The sequence below is a fragment of the Scomber scombrus genome, chromosome 21 (genome assembly GCF_963691925.1).
Source record: "Scomber scombrus chromosome 21, fScoSco1.1, whole genome shotgun sequence".
Classification (NCBI taxonomy): domain Eukaryota; kingdom Metazoa; phylum Chordata; class Actinopteri; order Scombriformes; family Scombridae; genus Scomber; species Scomber scombrus.
The window spans coordinates 16,234,272-16,255,470 of record NC_084990.1 but is presented as its reverse complement, the minus strand read 5'-3'; the positions used below and the strand labels follow the sequence as shown (position 1 = coordinate 16,255,470).

The 21,199-nt window shown below is 37.9% G+C and overlaps 1 protein-coding gene across 1 annotated transcript in view; it reads left to right on the top strand.

Annotated features, from left to right (window-relative positions):
- The window catches only part of pald1a (phosphatase domain containing paladin 1a), a 47,248-nt gene extending 27,080 nt beyond the window's left edge, over nucleotides 1-20,168 (top strand). The window contains exons 19-20 of the mRNA XM_062442666.1: nucleotides 6,515-6,670; nucleotides 18,788-20,168. Coding sequence (XP_062298650.1) covers nucleotides 6,515-6,670; nucleotides 18,788-18,937 — 306 coding nt within the window. The 3' untranslated portion in view covers nucleotides 18,938-20,168. The remainder of the gene's footprint in view (nucleotides 1-6,514; nucleotides 6,671-18,787) is intronic.
- The last annotated feature ends 1,031 nt before the right edge of the window (nucleotides 20,169-21,199 follow it).

Sequence of the window (21,199 nt, the reverse complement as noted above, 5' to 3'; positions counted from 1 at the left end):
ATAATGTCCAGTAGCAAGAATGAATCAACTCCTCCAGACGAAAAATACTAAAGATTCAAGCAGTCTAATTATATTATCATCATAATTTGCTAAATGCCAAATTTAAGCAGGTTAAGCTCCAATGGTTGTTAAACATGCAACTAAAGATGGGAATTACAGGCTTTTGAATATAATAACACAAACATGCACGTTACTTATTCATGCTTTTGAGCCTTCAACTCAAACTACATCATAGTGTAAGTGCAGCTGAGTCTAAATAAGGCTTAAACTGATTAACAATTTGCAAAGTTTGGTGATGTAGAGATGTCTGAGATGTCGTAAAATGGGAATTGTACAAATGAATTACATTTCTGAGTTATGTAGTGACGTGTTGGTGCCAGCAGAAAACCTAGAGTAATACATCTTGGCAAAGATGAGTGACGTGAAATCTATTTAATGTGTAAAGTACATGTGTGTCTGTGTGTGTGTCCATGTGAGACAGGGAAAGACAGAGGGGAAAAAAGATTGAAGTTTCAATCAAGCATCCTTTATTTTTGTTTGTTTTAAATGTGTACGCTGTCCCATTATATTTCTTATGAAATGGCAACCGTCACATTTGGCAGCAGTCAGCCTGAACAGAGAGTATATCCAGAAATTGCAGTTGGACCCTGGTTTGGGTTCACTTAATGAACCTACCTGAAAATCAGTGTGTGTACTTGACTTTGAGTTGTCTGTACATTGAGTCAAGGAGCCATGTGTAGGCTGCCTGTCCACTCGAGACAGGTCGGGGTTTGGTTTAGGATTTGGGTGGGAGGTGTTCTGCAGGATCTGATGAATGGCTGCTTGTGCTAACCTGGGTGGGAAGGGCCAATATGGATTGGCCTCTTTACCTCGGCAACCCCATCAGCTGGTAATTGGCACCATATGTCAGGCAGACGGACCTCTCCATAGTGTGCACCTCTCAGTTCAGTCCTGACCCACACGAGACCACAGAAAGGTCGACCCTCTGCGCTCGTCTGCCATCATTTTAGGATTAGAGTGTGGTGCTCCGTCCAGAAGCTGTATGATACGTTTCTTAATAAATGAGCCATCCTTGATATTTAAAAAAAAAAAATGCCAGCATAGTGGTTTTACATCATTAGAAGAACATAATATTTGGTTTTATAATTTATGTTCATGTCCACTTGGATATGTATCGGTTTTTTTTTTTATTCCCAATGTACAGTGGAGAGTACCCAGAACTTGCTTTTCAAACGATTTTCACCCAAACTTTATGGCCCCATGTAACTATAGTAAAAACTACAACATAAATATCTTCTAAAGGTGAAGAAAAACAGAAAAGGAAACTCAAATAATAATGCACCAGTGTCACTTTGAGTAGAAACATTGTTAAACTATAGACAGGTTATGGTAAAATCTTATTTTTTCCAGTTTCTCTAGGTGGCAGTTGTTTGTATTCATAGTGTAGAAAACATCACTAGAATTCCCTGCTTTGCAATAACACAAATTTGTACCAAATACTGCTTGCTGTTTTTATGCTAGAAGGAAACCCTAACCCTTAGCAATCCCTTTTTCCCAGCTGCTTTTCTTAATCAATATGCTCAGTTGGCTGGACAGCCACAGGTAAAGAGTAGATTATTGCCAAAAGCGCTGAAAACACAACAACGACAAGAGCAGTGGGTGGACACAGACACCGAACATCAGTCCTACAAAGGCTGATGGCAGACAGTTTACTTGGTGTGTTCACTGCATGATTACTAAAATGCTTGTCGCACACATTTAAAACAGCTTCAGAGAGATTCACAGCAAGAGATGGACAGAAATCGCTAGTGCCCACAGACACCCTGGTGAGTGAAATGTCAGTGATTTGAGAAATCGATAGTACAAGCTAGCTAGCAATTGGCTGACATTCCTGTGAGTGTTCAGTATATGTGTATAGGGAGGGGGGTTGGGGTTCTCGTCACTGCTGCAAGGTTGGGCTGTAAATAAGCCTGTTTGTATGAATGCCGAGCATGTGTTATTGTTGCCTCGCCTTTGAGTTACTACAGGAGAGATTTTCAGATAGTCTGTGAAGGACCTGTGATTACTCAACATCCAGCATACCAGTGTGGCATCTTTTTATACCAGACCTGATGACATGCAGTATCCCTGTCAGGCAGTATTTGACATATGTGGGTGCTGTTTATCTTTAATATACTTACACCTTTACAAGGGGATTGTGCATTTATTCTGTTTCTGCATAGTGCATTTATTTTTGGATAATGCATATACATAGATTAGTTCAATGTTGCTCTGACTGAACAAATGGACATTATAATACATAGATTGTTTGAATGTACCACTACATTCACTTATAAACTGTATCACTGAATGAAATTGAAAACCTGAATATTGCTCTTAAGCTATTTGGCATTTTATAAAGCATCTTATCCCAGATGTCGACTGCATGCTCCATCGCTGTTCCAATGTCAGCTGGAGGCGGAAAATCCTACCAATTTCCAATATTGTCGAGAGTTGTTTTTGCTGATGTTTGTCTTTCTTTAAAACATATGGAATACAGGCTAGTGGCTCATTTAGATATTGTTTATACAGTAGATGATTTGTGGCTGAACTTGACTCAGCATAAAAGGTCTTTTTTTAAACCGTAATAATCTCAGATGTTTGTGTTAAGCGTTGTCAGATTTCCCAACCTTGAGGTGAAGGTGTGTAACAATGCTCCCGCCTCCTGAGCTGCTGGAACTCTGCCCAGACACAGCTTACAATAGCTAACCAATCAGAACAGAGAAGGCTCATCATGAGGGCGGTCTTAAAGAGAGCTAAAACAGCCTGTTTCGGACAGAGGCAGAACTGAGGGGCTGCTAAAAAGGACTGGCATCATATTCATAAGAAGATCTTTTTTTAACTTTAAACCATGCAAAGATATACAAGTGGAATATAAACACAATCAATCAATCCATCTTTATTTATATGGTGCCAAATCACAACAAAAGTCATCTCAAGGCACTTTTCATAGAGCAGGTCTAGAACTTACACTTTAATTTAATTCAAAGAGACCCAACATTCCCACATGAGCAAGCACTTGGCGACAGTGGTGAGGAAAAACTCCTAATAAGCTCCAGAATATGACCATGGAAATATGCATGATACATTCTCTTTAATTATTGTACAACTGCATTATGTCATGTATTTACTTACTTACAAATAAGAAAAACTAGTTTCGCTGCATTTGTGTCCAGACAGTAACAATAGATTCATTGTAAATACGTTGCAGGGTGAATTATCAGTAAAAGTGGGCATTTGAATGTACTCACAAGTGAATTTCACACTTCATGGATGCACGCTGCTCAGGGGAAAAAATAGACCCAGGGCCACAAGCGAGACATTTACATGCCCGGTGGACATGAGCTAAAATGGCAGCAGACATGGCAGAATGATCTGACACTTGAAACGTACACAATGTAAAATTTTGACTTATTTTATTTGTGTGTACGTTTGTCTGTAGTCTTTCTTATAAACAACAAATCTGTGGGTTGTGGTGTCAGACCCTGTACTTTTCCAGAATTATGTGCCTTAAATGACTCAATGTATTGAGTAATTTCCATAAAAGGTTGGTTTAAAGACATTGGCATTGGATATGTATGTGTGTGTGAAAAACAACTTGAATACTGAAAACGTACCAGAAGCCGTTAAAACAATAGTAATCTTTAGTACTTGTATTGAGGAGCTGTCAGTAAGATTTTTCTAATAGTGCATTTAACAGAAAGGTGTATCTACTCCCAGTAGTGTCCATGCAGCGATAACATACAGTGCCTCCATCTCTTTTTAAACATTTCTCTCTGTCTTTCACATTGTCCTCGTTAGAAGCATTGCTCAGCCATCCAGCATTCCTGGACTCTCTCAACAATGGTATGTGGTCTGTGTTTGGCCAGCCTCCCATCTCACAGAGGACCGAGCAGAGCTGAGGACATACATTATCACACCTCAGCAGCTGGCTGAATTATTGCTTTTAGCCTTGATAGCAAACGAGGACAGACCAGATACCTCCTTTGTTCTGAAAGACCAGGCAGATAAAAGGATGCTGCAATTTCCACTTACTTCCTTCTCTTCCTTTTCATAGATTTAGTAGAAACTTTACTTACTTCTCTTTAAGTTGTTCAGACTGTTGAACCAGATGGAATTATTCTTTTTCATCTCAGCATAGCAAGTAAGAAATAGGTTTAAAAACCTTTTTATTGAACACCTTATAAAATGATAATGTGTTCAACAACTAACTTATGAAAGCAAAATACTGAAAATTGGAAATGATTATCAGCACAGCACGGGCGGCCTAGAACCCTAAAAATGTAATCTTTGTAAATCCAAAGCTCTCAAGGCTGTCTCCTTTACATGGAATGGAAGAAATTTACTCTTTCTTCACCACATCTTCCCCAACAATGTTTTCTGAAGGAATTTCTGAGGGTGCAAGAGAGGCCGCCCAACCGCACATATGGCTCCGTTGATGTAGACAGACAGATGGCAGACTCAGAATTAGGGCTCTGCAGATTGTAGAGGTGTGAATTATGCAATCTGAGTGCCTGTGTGTGTGTGTGTGTGTGTGTGTGTGTTATGAGTATCTGGCCATGACTTATGCACGGATAGCTGCCAGGCTTTGGCACTGTGGAGTTTCAGGATAAGAAATGAAATGCTGAAAGCCCCCTGGGGGTGCAGGGCGCACAGGGTAATCGGGTTCAACAGCATTCACCTGCTCTCCCACTGTATTCCATGTTAACTTGGAAAGATTAGGAAAAAGTGAGGTGAATGTGTGCTTTCTTTGTTCATCTGTGTCCTCGGACAGTTGATAGACAACAGACAGTACATCTTTTCTTTGCCTAGGTGTAGTTTCTCCTCCGCTCAGCGGCAGATGCTTGGATAACTCAGATCCAACCACGGCTGTTTGGGAACGGACAGGAAACCCTGCTCATTCCCCCTCTCTCTCTGTTGCGTCATTCAGCTCTGGAATGATCGTATTATGGTGTGCTGTGCACTTTTCAAATTACCCTGAGTGCTAGCCCACCTACTTGGTAAACTTTGATTATTCTCTGTGCAGCCCCAAAATATCTTCAATATATACAAGATTTGCAGCTAACTGTGAGCTGATAAGATTTTTGCCCTGTATTAACAATCATATACAAAGACCACAAGCAGTCAAAATGCTCATTACAATGCAGACAACAGTCTGCTGGGAGAAAGTGCCTGCTAACAGGTCACTGAGCTATACTACATCTCGTCCCCGCTTGTTACTTTCTCTTAACCCCAATTGACATGTTATCCAATCCAGTGTACACCTCACATTCCACCACACAGACACAGCTGGATGGCAGACCTTGCCACTTGATGCCTGGAAGCGCTTGAGGCTCTAAGCAATCAGAAAAAGAAAAGAAAAGAAAAGAAAAAAAAGACGAGGGGAAAAAAAGGGAAAACATCTTGACACCGACTCGCCACATTAATGAAAGCCTGTCTGCATTTACATCTGTGCTGTCACAGCCTGTAATTGAGGAGCAACCCAATTACCAACTTTGTGAGAAGTGGCATGACTAAGGCTAATAGAGAGCTGCTTCATTGCATAGTTCATCTTTGCTTGGTTAAATAAGCAAAGTTTTCATTTTATGTGTTTTGGACTGACATTTTTCTAAGAGCATTTTAATCATCTTGTGTCCAAAATTGTCTTTTCCCCTCTGCCTCCTTTAGACAGTGAATTAGGCCTGTGAGAGTACCATTATCTTGTCTCTCGAATACCAATTGAGGGAGTTATAGGAAAATCTCATAGTTATGATAATTGCAATGTTCTAGTGTTCCTGACCACAGGGTTTTGCCATGTAACTATTTATTGATGAAGTGTTGTTTAAAGGTCTTTGGAAGCACAGGGAGTAAACAACTGTTATGAAAACTAGGGTGCACTGTGGGTGACAGTTTCGATGGCTTGCTAACTCTTTGTCAAAACTGCTATCTGGGGAAGGAGATGATAAAATGTGATTGGACAACATGGTCAACCATATCACACACAGCTTGAAGTCGTCTAGACACATGTTTAAAATTATAAGGTATTGGAAGGTCTTTTTTTAGGCTGAGGTAGTGGGTGGTAGAAGGTAGAAGAGAACATGTAATTCATCATAACATATGATTTCAACAAGTGACACTGTTGAGGCTTAAAGGGGAATATCAGACACATTTACACGCCTATATTATTTTTCTGTGGCTCTACTGGAATATCTTTGCATAATTAACAGTCCAAAACAAAAAAAATCTCCTTATTCATCTTATACTGGCCCTTTATGCAGCCCCTATGAAATGTCCACTATTCACTATTGAACATCAAGGATTCTGTGAATTGCTGCACTTGACTGAATGGAGGACCTCTCTCTCTTGTTTTTTAATGCTCATAATTATTTTCTGGACTAAGATTTTGAAAAAAAGGTACACTCCTGACTACAGTTGTTGTTGTATGAAGAAAAGTGTGTTGTGCTCACCTGATACATTTGTTTTCCTCTTTTCTTAGATCAAAAGTGGTAAGACGGAGAAGGATTGTCAGCAACTGCTGCTGAGGAGCCTGCAGTACTTGGAGCGCTACATTTACCTCATCCTCTTCAACACATACCTGCATCTAGAGAAGAAAGACTCTTGGCAGCGTTCCTTCACTGCCTGGATGGAACAGGTACTTGGCTCGTCTTGATATTTGTGTATTTGAATCTGAATTCCTTGCAAATGAAAATACCAAATATAAACAACTTGGAATGGCAGGAGTGAACAACGAGAGGAAATCAGAACACATCTTCTATGAAACGAATTTAATAGAATTTGCTTTGACAATTTGAGTTATGTCAGATGGAAATGTCAAGTTAATGCTGCTGGTAATGAGTCTGTCCTTGCATTGCCCTTGGAAAAAGCAAGGCCAGCAGTGCCATCTGCATGCTGGATGTGTGCTCTATGGCCCGTCAGACACTAGAGGAGGGGGAGAAGGTATGCTGGGGGCCTTTGAGATTAATCTGCACTGTGTCACTTGCTGCTATACACTGATTATCTCAGTTTCACTGTAATTGTGGCGGGGAAACCGATCCTTGACCCAAAATGCAATGTGTCACTTTCTTGTAATGTGACAAATGTAAAGATAAGATTAAGGAGAGTTTTTCTTTCGCTCACTTTGTGCACATTGTGAACCAGTTACCCGAGTTTCATTTGGATTTTCCTCCAGGAATTTACAAGCTGGTTCTGGTTCTATTGTGGCCTGGTTCTTCACACACTGAACTTCATAATGTCTCGGCTCTCGGTGTTTTTGTTGGTACATTAATCGTTTGGCCAGCTGTGTCCCTACAGTAAAGTCGAGAATTTATGTGCATTCCAAACAAATGAGTAGACTACTCAAGTGGTACCCAACGCACACACACTCACAGACACACACACACAGACGCGCACACACACACTCACACTCACACACTGCAATTAAAGTGTATGTTGCAATATGTTAAAATCACATGGTGGTAAAAAAAAAAAAAGCGGTTTGGCAAGATGATTAACACATTTAAGTGTGGTAAAGAGTGAATTTTTAATGTAAATAAACACTAGGTGTCTGCATTTTATAGTTTTATTGAAGTTTTCATGCATTTGGTATTAATTAAAAGTTGTTTGTTGTTGTACCTGCTTTTGCATGGAGGCTCCCCAAAACCCCTTAAATAGTTTTGTTGTTGATAGAAGTCGCTTAATTTCACCACACATCAAGCATCAGCAGCAGTTTTAATTATTATTTTTTTTTTCTTCTTTTGGCTGAATGTGGAGTTCTGTATATGTGTGTCAAAAAAACTGATGGTGAAAGCAAACATACAGGCCTTGGTCATGATTTGGACTTGAGCCTGCAACATCGCAGCCATTTTCTATTCTTGTTTGCGAGCAGACGGCCTGGAGACAAATGGCCAAGAACCTGGAATGTTTGAAAATCGCTCAAATGAAAATCTCTTACTTCTTTGTCCTTATTGAGGTGGAATAAACTCAAAGAAAAAACGTGAAATTCCAAAATAGACTGGAACAATTGCTGTGAAAACAATTGTCACAGAAATATGCGCGGTCAATTGGGGCATATTCTTCCTGTTATGAATAGCAAATATATGTGGTGCATCAGAGTGACTCTAATGGCCCAGTTATGCCATGAGAAAATACAAGCGTGCACACATGGGACAGGAACACGCTGCTGTAAAGCAGGCAACAGAAAACACTTGCCATCAAAACATAATATCAAAATGTCATTGTCTGGATATTTCAATATTTTTTTCATTTAGATAGATTTCTTTCTTCCTCCTCCTATCTACCAAAACTGCCTTTCCCTGAATAAAAACTCAGCCTGGTCTGGTCACAGAATGGGGACATTTCTCCTTATGGCGGTGATAAACCTGAAATAGTAATTCCTCTATTTGATTCAATAATTGACTTAAAGGAACTCTGACTATACAGGCAACTTAGTACATTTTCCTTCATGTACAAATCATGCACTTAAAAAGCAATAATCTCCCTGATCTATCTGAAATTCCTCTTATTGTGCTTGTTCTGCCGTTTAAACATGAGTCAGGCAGGTAGTTTCATGAGATCACAAAATCACGATCACACAAGAATCCATTTAGTCAGGCTTCAAGGTCTGCGCTTGTGTCCATAAATACATTATATAATATTTTAGGAAATTCTGTTCAATTGGGTGCTTATTATAAATAATAGTCATGGTCATCAGTCTGTTTAATATGCATTTACAAATTTGGTGAACCTCTATTTAGCATTTATAGACAGTATACAAGCCTAAAATAAATGGTTTGTGACACATATGTTCAATGTATGCAGATATAATAACATTTTTAAATATATATGAATTAGAAGCATTAACAATTATAACTTCTCCTACAGTATGAAGACATATTTTATTCTTACATCTCACCAGTATCTTGTGATGCACTTTAATCTCTCAATTTCTGGGAGCTCTGCTGCATCCCCCTGAACATCTGGCCCGTCTGACACCTCACAGAACACCTGTGACCATGTCTGAGCAGGATGACAAACATAACCCAGCTAGTCCTTAAGATATGCCAGTGCAGTCTGTAGAACTGAAATGAGTTATTTTCTGCAGTGTAACATACAGAAATCAAAAGTTCTCCGTAGTTTCCAGGAGAGCATTCAAAGCACTGTTACCTGAACCCCAGATAGAGGCTTTTCTGTGACCACGAGGGAACAGCAACTGAAAGTTTGGTTGTACTTTTTGAGTGTGCTGCTAGAGACTCATGGCACACGAATAAGTAACTTTTCTACTCACTGAATGGAGTCTGGTGGCAGAAGCGCTAAGTCTTGATCTGATACAGTAACTGATGATACCGCCAAAAACACCACACATCTCCTTCACCAACCATGGAGTGCAGTGTAAATGTGCTGACAATGTGGAGTTGGTCGATCACTGCAGGTTGAAACTCCTGTGAATAACTCATCAAAAATCAAATTACTGTCCTGCCTGCAGTCTGAGTTTAACGTTGAATGGAGTTGCTATATGAATTAAATCCAATTTCCTTGATGAATGGACATCTGACAGCACAATCATCTTGACTGTAACTAGCTGCACCTTAAGTTAGAAGTGTTATCTTAGAGTGCTGACAGCATCAATCATGCTCAGCACTTTCTCCAAGTCCCTTTCTCTCTACTCTTTACATTGTTATTCGCATACATCTACAGTACAGTATGTGGTTTACAGTGTGACGGTAGTCTGAAACAGGTGATGTGATATTTGATGAAGGTCTCCAGCTTGATTCAAACCAAGAGGAGGTTTCTGGATGAATGTATCCAAAGTACACGCTGCTGAAATGTCAGTGACGTGCAGGAAGGCATATCCAGTAATACCAATGCAAAAACTTAGCAGCACAAACTCAACAGAACACTTTTGAGCACAAAAGAAGCCAACACAGCATTAAATAAAATTGGATTACTTCTTACAGGAAAAATGCCCCCCCCCCTGCAGTTACACTGTACCTACAAAAGGTAGAAATTGATTTGAACCATTCAGGTTCTTGCTCTGAGGTGAGGTGGTTGCTCTGGCAACCAGTCTCTCTGGCTTTAGGGTTAAGATTAAGTGTCATCTTAAAGCGATGTTTGTTCTAGATGATTTCTCATTCCACAAGAATCTAACAGAAAGGACAAAAGATGTCAGCTGTGACCGACATCTCATAGGCATCCTTACAGCCAAAGTCTTGTCTAAACTCATGTTTCGTGTGTTTGTTTGCTGCATGTTTTACTGTTCACTCTGTCAACTATTTCCTTTGCACCCTTTGCTTTAACTGGATTATGTGGAAGTGAGAATGCAGGGATCTGAATCCCACACAAATCATTCAAGCACTACTCTCTTACAAGAAAGCTGCTGGCCTATAGCAAAATCGTTAGTACAAAAGAATTTGAATAAGGTCAGCTTGCAGACTGTTCCAAAAATAGCTTGAGAAATGGTCTGATATCACTGATCCAAAGCTGGTTAAAAATTAAAACCTTTCCGACTTTCAAACAGAATTTTCTCTTTTAAGAACATTTAATCAAAAACTGTGTTCTTAAAAAAATACAAATATTGTGCTGGGAAGTCTTGCGACATACTGGATGTGTTTTTCTCCCACCGCTGACAGTATTGTGATGTGTTTAGTGGCCCAGTTGCAGCACAATCTGGCGCCCATCCAAACGATCTGACCCAACCAACCCGAGGCACAATCATTAGCCTATCACCAGTGACCGTGGCAGGATCATTAATGACAAACTGTGATGCCAGAGGCGATAGTCAGGGGTCCTTACCATCACTGGTCATACATCCAAAGCCACTGTTACACAACCTGCCAGATCTGAGTGGTACAGTCTGTGCTTCATCCTGCACTGATGCTGTGCATGTGTGTGTGTATGGGCTAATTTGATCTCAGCAGTTAAAAGCAGGAGCACAGTGTTCCCAGTCATACAGGCCAGTAGCCTGTGCCAGCTGATATGGAGCCTCTGATCTGTTTGGTCTTCTTGTTTCTGTTCAGGCAGATTCTTAAAGCACAGAGGCACATGTTTTGTGTTTTGATGCAGGATGAAAGACGCTAATTGCTACATATTGTCATATACATGTATGTGTGTGTGTGTGTGTGTGTGTGTGTATATATTTATATATGTGTGTATATCTATATATATAGATATATATATATAGATATATATATATATATATATATATATATAGATAGATATATAGATAGATATATATATAGTAGATATATATAGATATATATATAGTAGATATATATCTATATATATCTATATATATATCTATATATATCTATATATATATATATATATATCTATATATATCTATATATATATATCTATATATATCTATATATATATCTATATATATCTATATATATATATATATATATCTATATATATCTATATATATATATCTATATATATCTATATATATATCTATATATATCTATATATATATATCTATATATCTATATATATATATATCGATATATATATCTATATATATATAGATATATATATAGATATATATCTATATAAGATATATATAAGATATATATATATATAGATATATATCTATATAAGATATATATAAGATATATATATATATATATAGATATATATATATATAGATATATATATATATATAGATATATATCTATATAAGATATATATAAGATATATATATATATCTATATATATATAGATATATATATATATATAGATATATATCTATATATATATCTATATATATAGATATATATCTATATAAGATATATATATCTATATATATATAGATATGTATATATATCTATATATATCTATATATCTATATATCTATATAGATATATCTATATATCTATATAGATATATCTATATATCTATATAGATATATCTATATATCTATATAGATATATCTATATATATTATAGATATATATATATATCTATATAGATATATAGATATATCTATATAGATATATCTATATAGATATATCTATATAGATATATCTATATAGATATATCTATATAGATATATCTATATATATCTATATATATATATATATATATATCTATATATATATATATATCTATATATATATATATATATATCTATATATATATATCTATATATATCTATATATATATATATCTCTATATATATATATATATATCTATATATATATATCTATATCTATATATATATATATCTATATATATAGATATATATATAGACATACACATACACAGATGGGTGACACATTAGACAGTGAGGGGATCTGGTGGCTGTGTTATGCTGTGGGGGACATTAAGCTGGCATGGTTTGGGTCCATTTGTCCTCTCAAAGGGAAGGGTCACTGCAACTCAATAAAAAGTAGTTGCTAGTGATCACCTTTATCCTACGATGAAACATTTCTACCCTGATGGGAGTGATCTCTTCCAGGATGACAATGCCTATATCTAAAGGGTACGAGGGGTCACTAAATGGTTTGATCAGTAGGAAAATATATGAATTATATGCTATGGCCTTCGTAGTCACCATATCTCAACCCAGTTGAATACTTATGGGAGATTTTGAAACGTGTCAGACAACATTCTTTATCACCATCATCAAACCACCAAATGAAGGAATATCTTTGGAAGAATAGTGTTCATCCCTCCAGTAGAGTTCAGAGAATCAATGCTAAAGCACACTGTAGCAGTTGTGGTGGCACGTGGATTATGTTGTTTTTTCCTTCAATTTGATATATATATATATATATATACATATATCTTTTTAATGTTTAAAATACATGAGGCTTACTCCTACATTGTGTGCACACTGGATAAATATTATTCCGAGCATCATAAGCCCGCGTTGCCTCGTGGCCATGTAGTAAGATCAGAGCAGAAACATCAGAGGAGTTATTGGAATTGAAATCCGTGTTTGCTAATCCAAAATGCAGCCCTTTACACAATGGCAGGACTTGTGTACAGTGCATACCAGGGATGCCTGCAGGAGAGGTACCCTATCAGTCACTCCAGCTGTTTTGATGTGTGCCACAGAGGCCTCCCTGTCCCCCTGCATCGGCTCGGTATGTGCAGGCTTTGAGATAGCCGACTGTGGGAAAGACCAGTGCCTCCTCGCTGCTCTGCCCCTCCCGCCGCTCCAGCCGCCTAATTAGTATTGGCGTTTGTGATCTCTTCAATGCAGCATGAAAGACATCTTTCCGACAGCTTTGCTTGCTGCCGCCCCGAAACATGCAGACAATTTCAAGATTTATTTACAAGTTGACCGCAACAAAGAATGCTACTCAGGCATGTATGTCAAGTAGAACGAAAGATCAAATCTACTTTGATTTGTTTTCCACTTTGTTTTGCTGTGTGCAGATGTGACTTGCTGCTTTTCCATGTCTCATGTTCTGGGTTGCTATGAGAGGTTGCCAGTGGTGTCACAAGATTTAGATTTTGTTTATTCGTGTATAAAAACAAGGCTAAATTAACACATTTCAGACTAAGAACATTTATTAAAAAAAAAAACCAAAAAACACCAATTAACATTAAAACTATGCCTATAAAAAATCTCTGTTAAAATATGTTGGTGAGAACATGGCAGCTAAGATTAGCTGGTTGTCAGGGTAATACCACATGTTTTCAGGCATGTAAGTGTACAGGTGCACACCGTCTGAAATAGACAGTTCAGTCAGAGCAAACAATGGTGAAGGTTTTGTCACAGGAAATAGACCTAAAAGTAATGCAGTGTAATAGACTAAACAAAATAGAATGTAATCAGGCAGAAGACTAAAAGGGTTTTTATGGAGAGGGGAAGCTAACTGTTCCTCACTGGACAGCCTCATATTCAGGGAAATAGTTCTGTTTTGGTGGTTTGTGCTATAAAATAGGAAACAGACTATGAAGGTATACCATGGTTTGAAGGATTGTTCTACCAAAAATCAGGTGTCTCGGAGTGTTTTGTTAGATAGAAACTATTATATATATATAGTATAATCTTCTTCACTGCTGATCCGTATATGTCCCAAACATTCAAAATCACTAAGTACATTACTTCAGGCTGAGCTTTGAAGCTAGGAGATAGGAATACAGAAGGAGTGTATTTTGTTCTGTTGTGGAGAGGTTTTTTTGATTCAGGGGTAATGTTTCTGTGGATTTTTTGATACCTTTTTTCCCCGCATGAATCTGTGTCAGCATTGAAATCCATTATATTGCTGGGAATCCAACCTGACTGATGTGACGTGACGGAGCAAGAAACAAACTTTTCAGAGACGACTTTGAAGGAGGAATATTTGATACACAAAAGTTAGATTGTTGGCAGAATATTGTTGGGGTTTTTTTTAAGTTTGGGAAGAATAGAGGCGTCTGAATGTCAACACTGTCTGCTCTGATCCAAGGAGATTGCATGCGGTCACTCTTGATTGTCTCCAACTCAGCCCCCCACCCCACTCAACATCTTCGTTAGGGAAATCTTGAACCCTCTGATTTCACCGTGAGCAGATGGGCCTCTCCAATGCGACTTTTCGCCACCTCAGGGTTTTTCACACATCCGCTATTTAGACAGCTGTGCTGTGGAGTACATGAGTCATGAGTCAGGTTAAGTATCCTGGTTAACAGCACAAATCCGGAGTTTCTCCAGGGAGTCCCATTCACTGACTAATAGTTCCGCCTCACCCACTCATTTGTTCCCACCAAAGAGCTCGTACAGCAGCCGGACTGGCAGACATCAAGGATCACTTAAAAACACAGAGTTTTCCAGTTTTTTATTGAAATTTACATTGTTTAATGTCTCAGCGTATTCTATAACAATTGGAGACTAAATAAAAGAAATATTAGAATCTTTTGGTTTAATATAACTATATCTATTTTTTAAATATATAATATAACATCTAAACACATTTGTGGCATTCTCTCTAGCATGGAAATCTTGAACCAAGTTCTAAAGTTCTTCCCAACACTGTGAAGGGGACAAGTTAAATGTGTTGCACTGCCAGGTTACTTTGCTTTCACCCTTCTGTCCAGTTCATCTCTGGGTTAAAGCCTAGTGTCTTGTTATTTTTTTCTAAGGGAGTTTGCAGGTATATTTTGGATCGTTAACTTGCAGCAGGATGAACCCCTAGTATACCAGATGGTGCTCTATGGCTCTGCAGGATGCTGTGGTTGCCCTTTTGATCCAGGCTGTAGACCATCATGCTTACTTTTATACACTAGGTTTTATACTCACAGATGGTTCCAAAGTGATCAACTAAAGTTGGATTCCTGTAGAACATGTTTGCATCAACTTTAAAGGTTTAATTTACTTTCATTACTACAAACAAAGAGTTATTACCTCTTGCTACTTGGACAAGTAACATTATTTTTCAGTTTATGTTAACCTAATTGGTTCTTTTTCTCTTTTTCTTTTTTTTGATTTACCTCTGGCAGTTTACCACTTACCTTTGTACCATTTAAGGTCATTCACTGGACTTGATCTGCTTACATTTCAGTAAAAACTGGAAGATTTTGGGTGATTTGACTGGTAGTGTATGTGCATGCATTTACTATAAAAAGCTACATTTTAACAAGACAATAGAAGCTGCATGATCATTTATTCACAGCGAGATGGCTCACAGGATTGAGGATTGATTAAAGTTTGAGCCTGTGTCGACACAAAAAAGCAAAAGTTTTAGAGTTACATGATATGTATTGTAAGATTTGATTTTGCGTCGTCAGCAAGTAGGTAATCTAGACCACACTCTGTGGTGCCTTGTGTTTATTTCTGCACAAAGCTGGCCAGCTAAGCTATAATCATTGTTAGAGAAAGGGATATCGTGATACTATTATTCCTGTTCATTGTTCCATTATGTCTTCAACCTGGCAGTGCGTTTTCAAAGTATACCGCGCAGCACTTCATATATTGAATTACCTCAAGGCCTCAAAAACATAACCACATTCGTACTCTTCACTTTTGGAACCAGATAATCTGTATTAAGAAAGTATTCATGCATAAATGATGCTGTTATGTATCTCCATGTTTAAACATTTCTCCTCTGGCACATTCCTCTCCACTCCAAATTTCTCCTTGACCGTCTGAGGAGATGAGATGAGGGAAGGGAGAGGCTAAATTGGCAAGGTGTTTTGGGCTGCGTTATTCACTCAGCGCCTTCGAGGGTCTTATAAACTTGCTAACAGCTGGTGATTTAACCGTGCCCTGTATTGATTCCAAGCGGATGCTGTAAACTGCAAGAGATAACTTTCCCGCATGCTTGTGCGCCCCAAAAATAAGCTGGAATCTTTTAAATGGCCTGTAATGTGAAAAAAGTAAGCTGGGAAACCGTTAAATGGTCTGTAATTTGAAAATTGATATACGGGTGGATAGTAGATCCTGTTAAGTGGAAAATCTGTTAACAGGATTTCACTTTCTTAGGCTCTCATAAGCTTTTTTTTTTAAATCAAATGTGGTGAACATCACAGCAAAGCACAGTTACTTAAAGCTTCCCCTGCAGAGTAAACTGGGCAAGCTGTGACACCTCTAATGGGGCGTTCAATCTTAAAACGTTTTTGCGAGGCTGTCGGTGTCTGCTAGGTTTATTTGTATTTGTTTGTATTGTTTGGCTTTATTACCAGATGTTTCTGGTTGTCCATGGTGTTTCCCATCAGTCCTCCTATCATGTTGACAGCCACATCAGACCGTGAATCAGCGTGACCTGCCGCTTAACATGACCACTGAACTCATTCTCAAGGGAAATATCTCCATGTTCCTCTTGGTTCTCATTCATTCAATAATGACTCAGACTCTGAAAAACTGAATAACATATACTGTTTCCATGGTATTATTCCAAAACAGTCCCATTACTGTACTGAAGTACAATAGTGAGCTACTTGGATTTCAAATTTATGTTACTTTATACACCATTTTTCAGAGGTGAACATTTGCATTTTACAAAATCTGAAGGTGCATGATCACAGACCAGGAGCCGGATGCATAAATGATGCTTCTAAAAAAACTAAACAAACAAAACAAAAACCTGCACACACTATTCCCACACAAAAACTGATGCTTAGAAATACTAAATGTGCAGTGAGAATGCGCTCACCTCATGCATACTTTAGACCAGATGTACACATGTTTTTCTAAAGTGATCAGAGGATGAAGTGATGATGTGGAGATGAAATAAAAGGTGAGAGACAGACATTGTTTGTTCAGATTGACAACCAGGTACACTAATTTTGGGGTTGTTTGTTGTTTTTGTTTTTTTTACATTTGCCAATCAAAGGCACATTTATAATAGTAACATTTATTAATAACTTTTGTGTGATTAATTTTGTCATTCTTTAATTTACATAGGAGTCCACATTTTGTTTTGCTCTAAATCTTCTTTTTGTAATCTTTCTGTGTGTCACACCTTGTGGAGTCAGTTTAGATATGAGCCCCACAAACTAATCATTGATTACATTTCTAATATCACTGCCGACTGGTATCGTTTACCAGTCCATGTGATGAATTAATGATGTAGACGGTATAAGAGCCATATAGTTGGCTGGGTCAGGGCATGTCTTCATTAATTTATGGCTAATTGTGGGAGTTGAAATCAGGCTTGTGCATGTGCGCCCAGTTCCTCAGTGACTGAGATTTATAAAACCCATGTGGCCCATGTGTACGCACAGCTTTATAAATCTGATGAAAAGAACACGTATGCTTATTTCTGGTCTTGTGCGTACACATAGTTTTAGTCTGACCTGACTTTGGGTTGGACAATGCAGGTGGGGATCTGTGCGCTATAGATAAATGCACAGTCACATCTGGTGAAGTATTACCACTGTTGCCGAAAAATGCACGGGTATCCATTTGTCGAGGATCATGCGGAATTATAGCGTGTTTTATCGAGGATATGAGAGGTTGTCTGTGTGTAAAAAGGCAAGCAGAGGTGCATATGGATATAGTGTTAAACACTGTATAAATAAGTGAAGAATAAACCACATTGTTTTAAACTATGCAACAATATATAAAGTAGTTAAAATTTGCTCCACCTCAAATCACCTTACCCCAATACATTTTCAAGCATTTAGTTCAATAAGTCAATTAAGGGAAATCCATGAAGGGAAAAATCCAAATACTTGCTAGTCAGGCTTGTCAGATGTATGGATTTGCAGCCCTTCTGTCCTTTAAGTTGTTGTAATGTCTTTGGTTTTAGACTGTTGGTCAGAAAGAACAACCGATTTCACAATGTCACCTTAAGCTCTGGGAATGTGTGACAGCTGGTTTTCTGTAATTTTTGACATTTTATAGACTAAACAATTAATGGAAGTTCCAAGTATTGGCCCCCGAAACACTGGATCCTACATGTCCCATAATCAATCCGTAAACAAATCAAGCAACTCAATAGCCCTGATGACATCACTATGACGTTATCAGGGTTTGTTTCTTTTGGACTGGATCGCTTCCTCCAGAGCTACAGAAGAACAGTTTTCACAGGCTGAATAGTGCCCTTTGTGACAAATAAACTGAACTTAATGTAAAACAATTGGTGCTGTGCCCCTTTAACTTAACCATTGATTTCAGGAATTAGCTTGTAATGGAGTATTTTAACATTGTAGTGTTGCTATTTTAGCTGAAATAAAGGACCCCAATATGTCTAATTGTTCCTATGAAATAGCTGCACATGTCCAAAAAAAATCAAAGCATGCTTGTTGTGGTCAGAGCATTCTTGTGGTCATGATGGACACTGTTTTTTTTCCTGCCGGCTATGTTGTCTGTTCATTAAACATTTTGTGTGTTCCTGTGGTAGGTGGCTGCCAGAGCCGGAGTTTATGACATCCTCAACCAGCTGGGCTTCTCCGAGTTTGAAAACCTGAGGGACACGCCGCTGGCCCGGCTGCGCTGCCGCTGGCAACAGCAGAACATTCAGTCACTTCCTTTCCGAGGGGAGTTCATCTGAGAGAGGATCACTGTGAACGCACCAAAACAGTACTGTGCTTTTGAGAATGAAAGACATTTACAGTAACAATGTTATGCCTTCTATATTTACCCCTGCATTATGCATATATTTACATCATGTATTGTTTGTGATACTGCTTTCGTTTTTTTCTTCTTTTTTTTTTAAACTCACTGGCGATGTCAACATTTGGTGGTAGTTTTAATGTTTAGCAGAATGTTGCTCCTATATTAGAAGTTGATATTTGTGCCTTTGCTTTTTCTAATTAATAGAATTTAGAGTTTCAATGTACTAATATGTATTTTACTATTTTCTAATCAAGATGAAAAACATTTTCTTTCCTTACTGGTGAAGAAAACTTCTGTTACAATAAGGCCAGACGTAAATGTTGTTGTGAAGGAAAGATGCAAAGTCCACTCTGTTGCCAGCCAACAATTTTGCTTGTATTTCACAACTGTTTGTTGTTACCTGATATTTTTCTTGAGCCCTGTTCTTTTCTTCTTAGCACAGCTGTTATCAGTAGCTGTGCATTTGTTTGACTTGAGGTTTCTAATTTTTGAGAAGATTCCCTTTGTAAATACACTATGACAGCTGTTGATCCTTTTCTTTAAATGTTAAGTAATCCACAAGTTTTCAAAAGCTGATCAGAGTGGATGTTTTTGAAAGGAGTGTCGAAAGAAACTGGTAGAGTTTCTTTTCGCTGTAATGACAATAATGTGTCCTTTGGTTTTACCTGCTTCTTTTTACTGACAGGTGTCATGATACAGGTACTTACAGCAAAGCATGTCAGGATTTTTTTAATGTTAGGGTATATTTTAAAGCTGTAAAATGTGTCTTTGTATTTGTGTTTTTAAAGCATTGGAGCAAAGTTGCCTAAAAATTGCAAATGTATCATTTCAAAAGTCCCATAAATCATTACTTCCTTAATGCGATGAATTTCTTTTGGGATGGGACATTAGACAGTGAGGGATCCCTTTTTAGTCACATCCTTTAGGACTGCATGACATCACCACTGGATGTTGAATGAATTTCACGAGACCATACCTGTGGTTTTGCATGTTGTAGTGAACCATTTTGCAAACCATGCTACTACTGTGTTTCCATTCATTTCTGAGCAATATGAAAATCAGTCAGCAGGCTCTCGAAACTCAATTCTTTTGAGCATCACAGCGAACATCAAGTGTTTATCATTACAATGCAGTGCAGACACTTGTAACTGCATTACAACACAACACTAGAGCCACTTCCAGGTTCTGTCTCAGATAGAAAACCTCTTTTAAAATCACATTTATGTTTTTAATAACATCCCTGGAAAATAACCTTGTTCAACAGTATGTCTTGTGGTTTACACCGCTTCTCTCAAGCTTATTACCTTTGTGGGTTACATCGTGCCGGCTAAATAGAAGAGGCTAGTCCAGACATGGCAATAGCAAGACAGGAAGGTGTACCTGTTTTAAAAAAAAAGCAGAGATCACAGCTAAAACATGGTGAGATGATATTAAAAGATAAGCGATAAGAGGAAAGCCAGCAGTTGTGATTACTGAGCTGTAGTATTGTGCACACTAACAAAATCCTCATTGTTGAACTTTGTTAAAATCACAATGGTTTTAATCCTAAAAAGTGTTGTGGTAGATACTCATTTATCTTGTAGAATATTGAGAGTACACACACTTGTGAAACAGCAGATAGTTGGGAGGTGATGTCACAGTTTGAATATTTTGAGTAGGTCACACAAGTCAAGTAAGTTTCAAGAGTCTGCTAGTTGATTTCATACAGTATGCAAATAAATAGAGACTATTGGCTGCCTGGGACATTGGAAACATGCATTGAAATATGTAGAATTATATAGCTTGCATTTGAAAACCACAAATCACCATAGATACTCTATATGATTTGTATTAAGGGAGCTAAAACTTACTAACTCACTGGTATGGTTCTTTAAGTGTTTTGTTAACAATTTGAGAATTTGGCTGCGGTCGGCTCAGCTGTGGAGTCGTGAGAAAGTATTTTTTTGTCTTAGACCCGCTCGCTCGGCTCACAGACTTCATGACCCCTGCCAGTAAACGGTTACAATTTCTGTGACATCACCGGTCCGTCAGCAGGAATCAAATTATATGTCTGACTGTAAAATTTATGGTTGGAAACAGCCAGGCCTGCAAATACTTGGCAGAACATGGGATAAAAAAACCCCCACTCGGTATCAATTGATGGAAGGATAAATATACCCTTTAACAACTGCAGCTCATGTTGGTGGTATTGATGGAA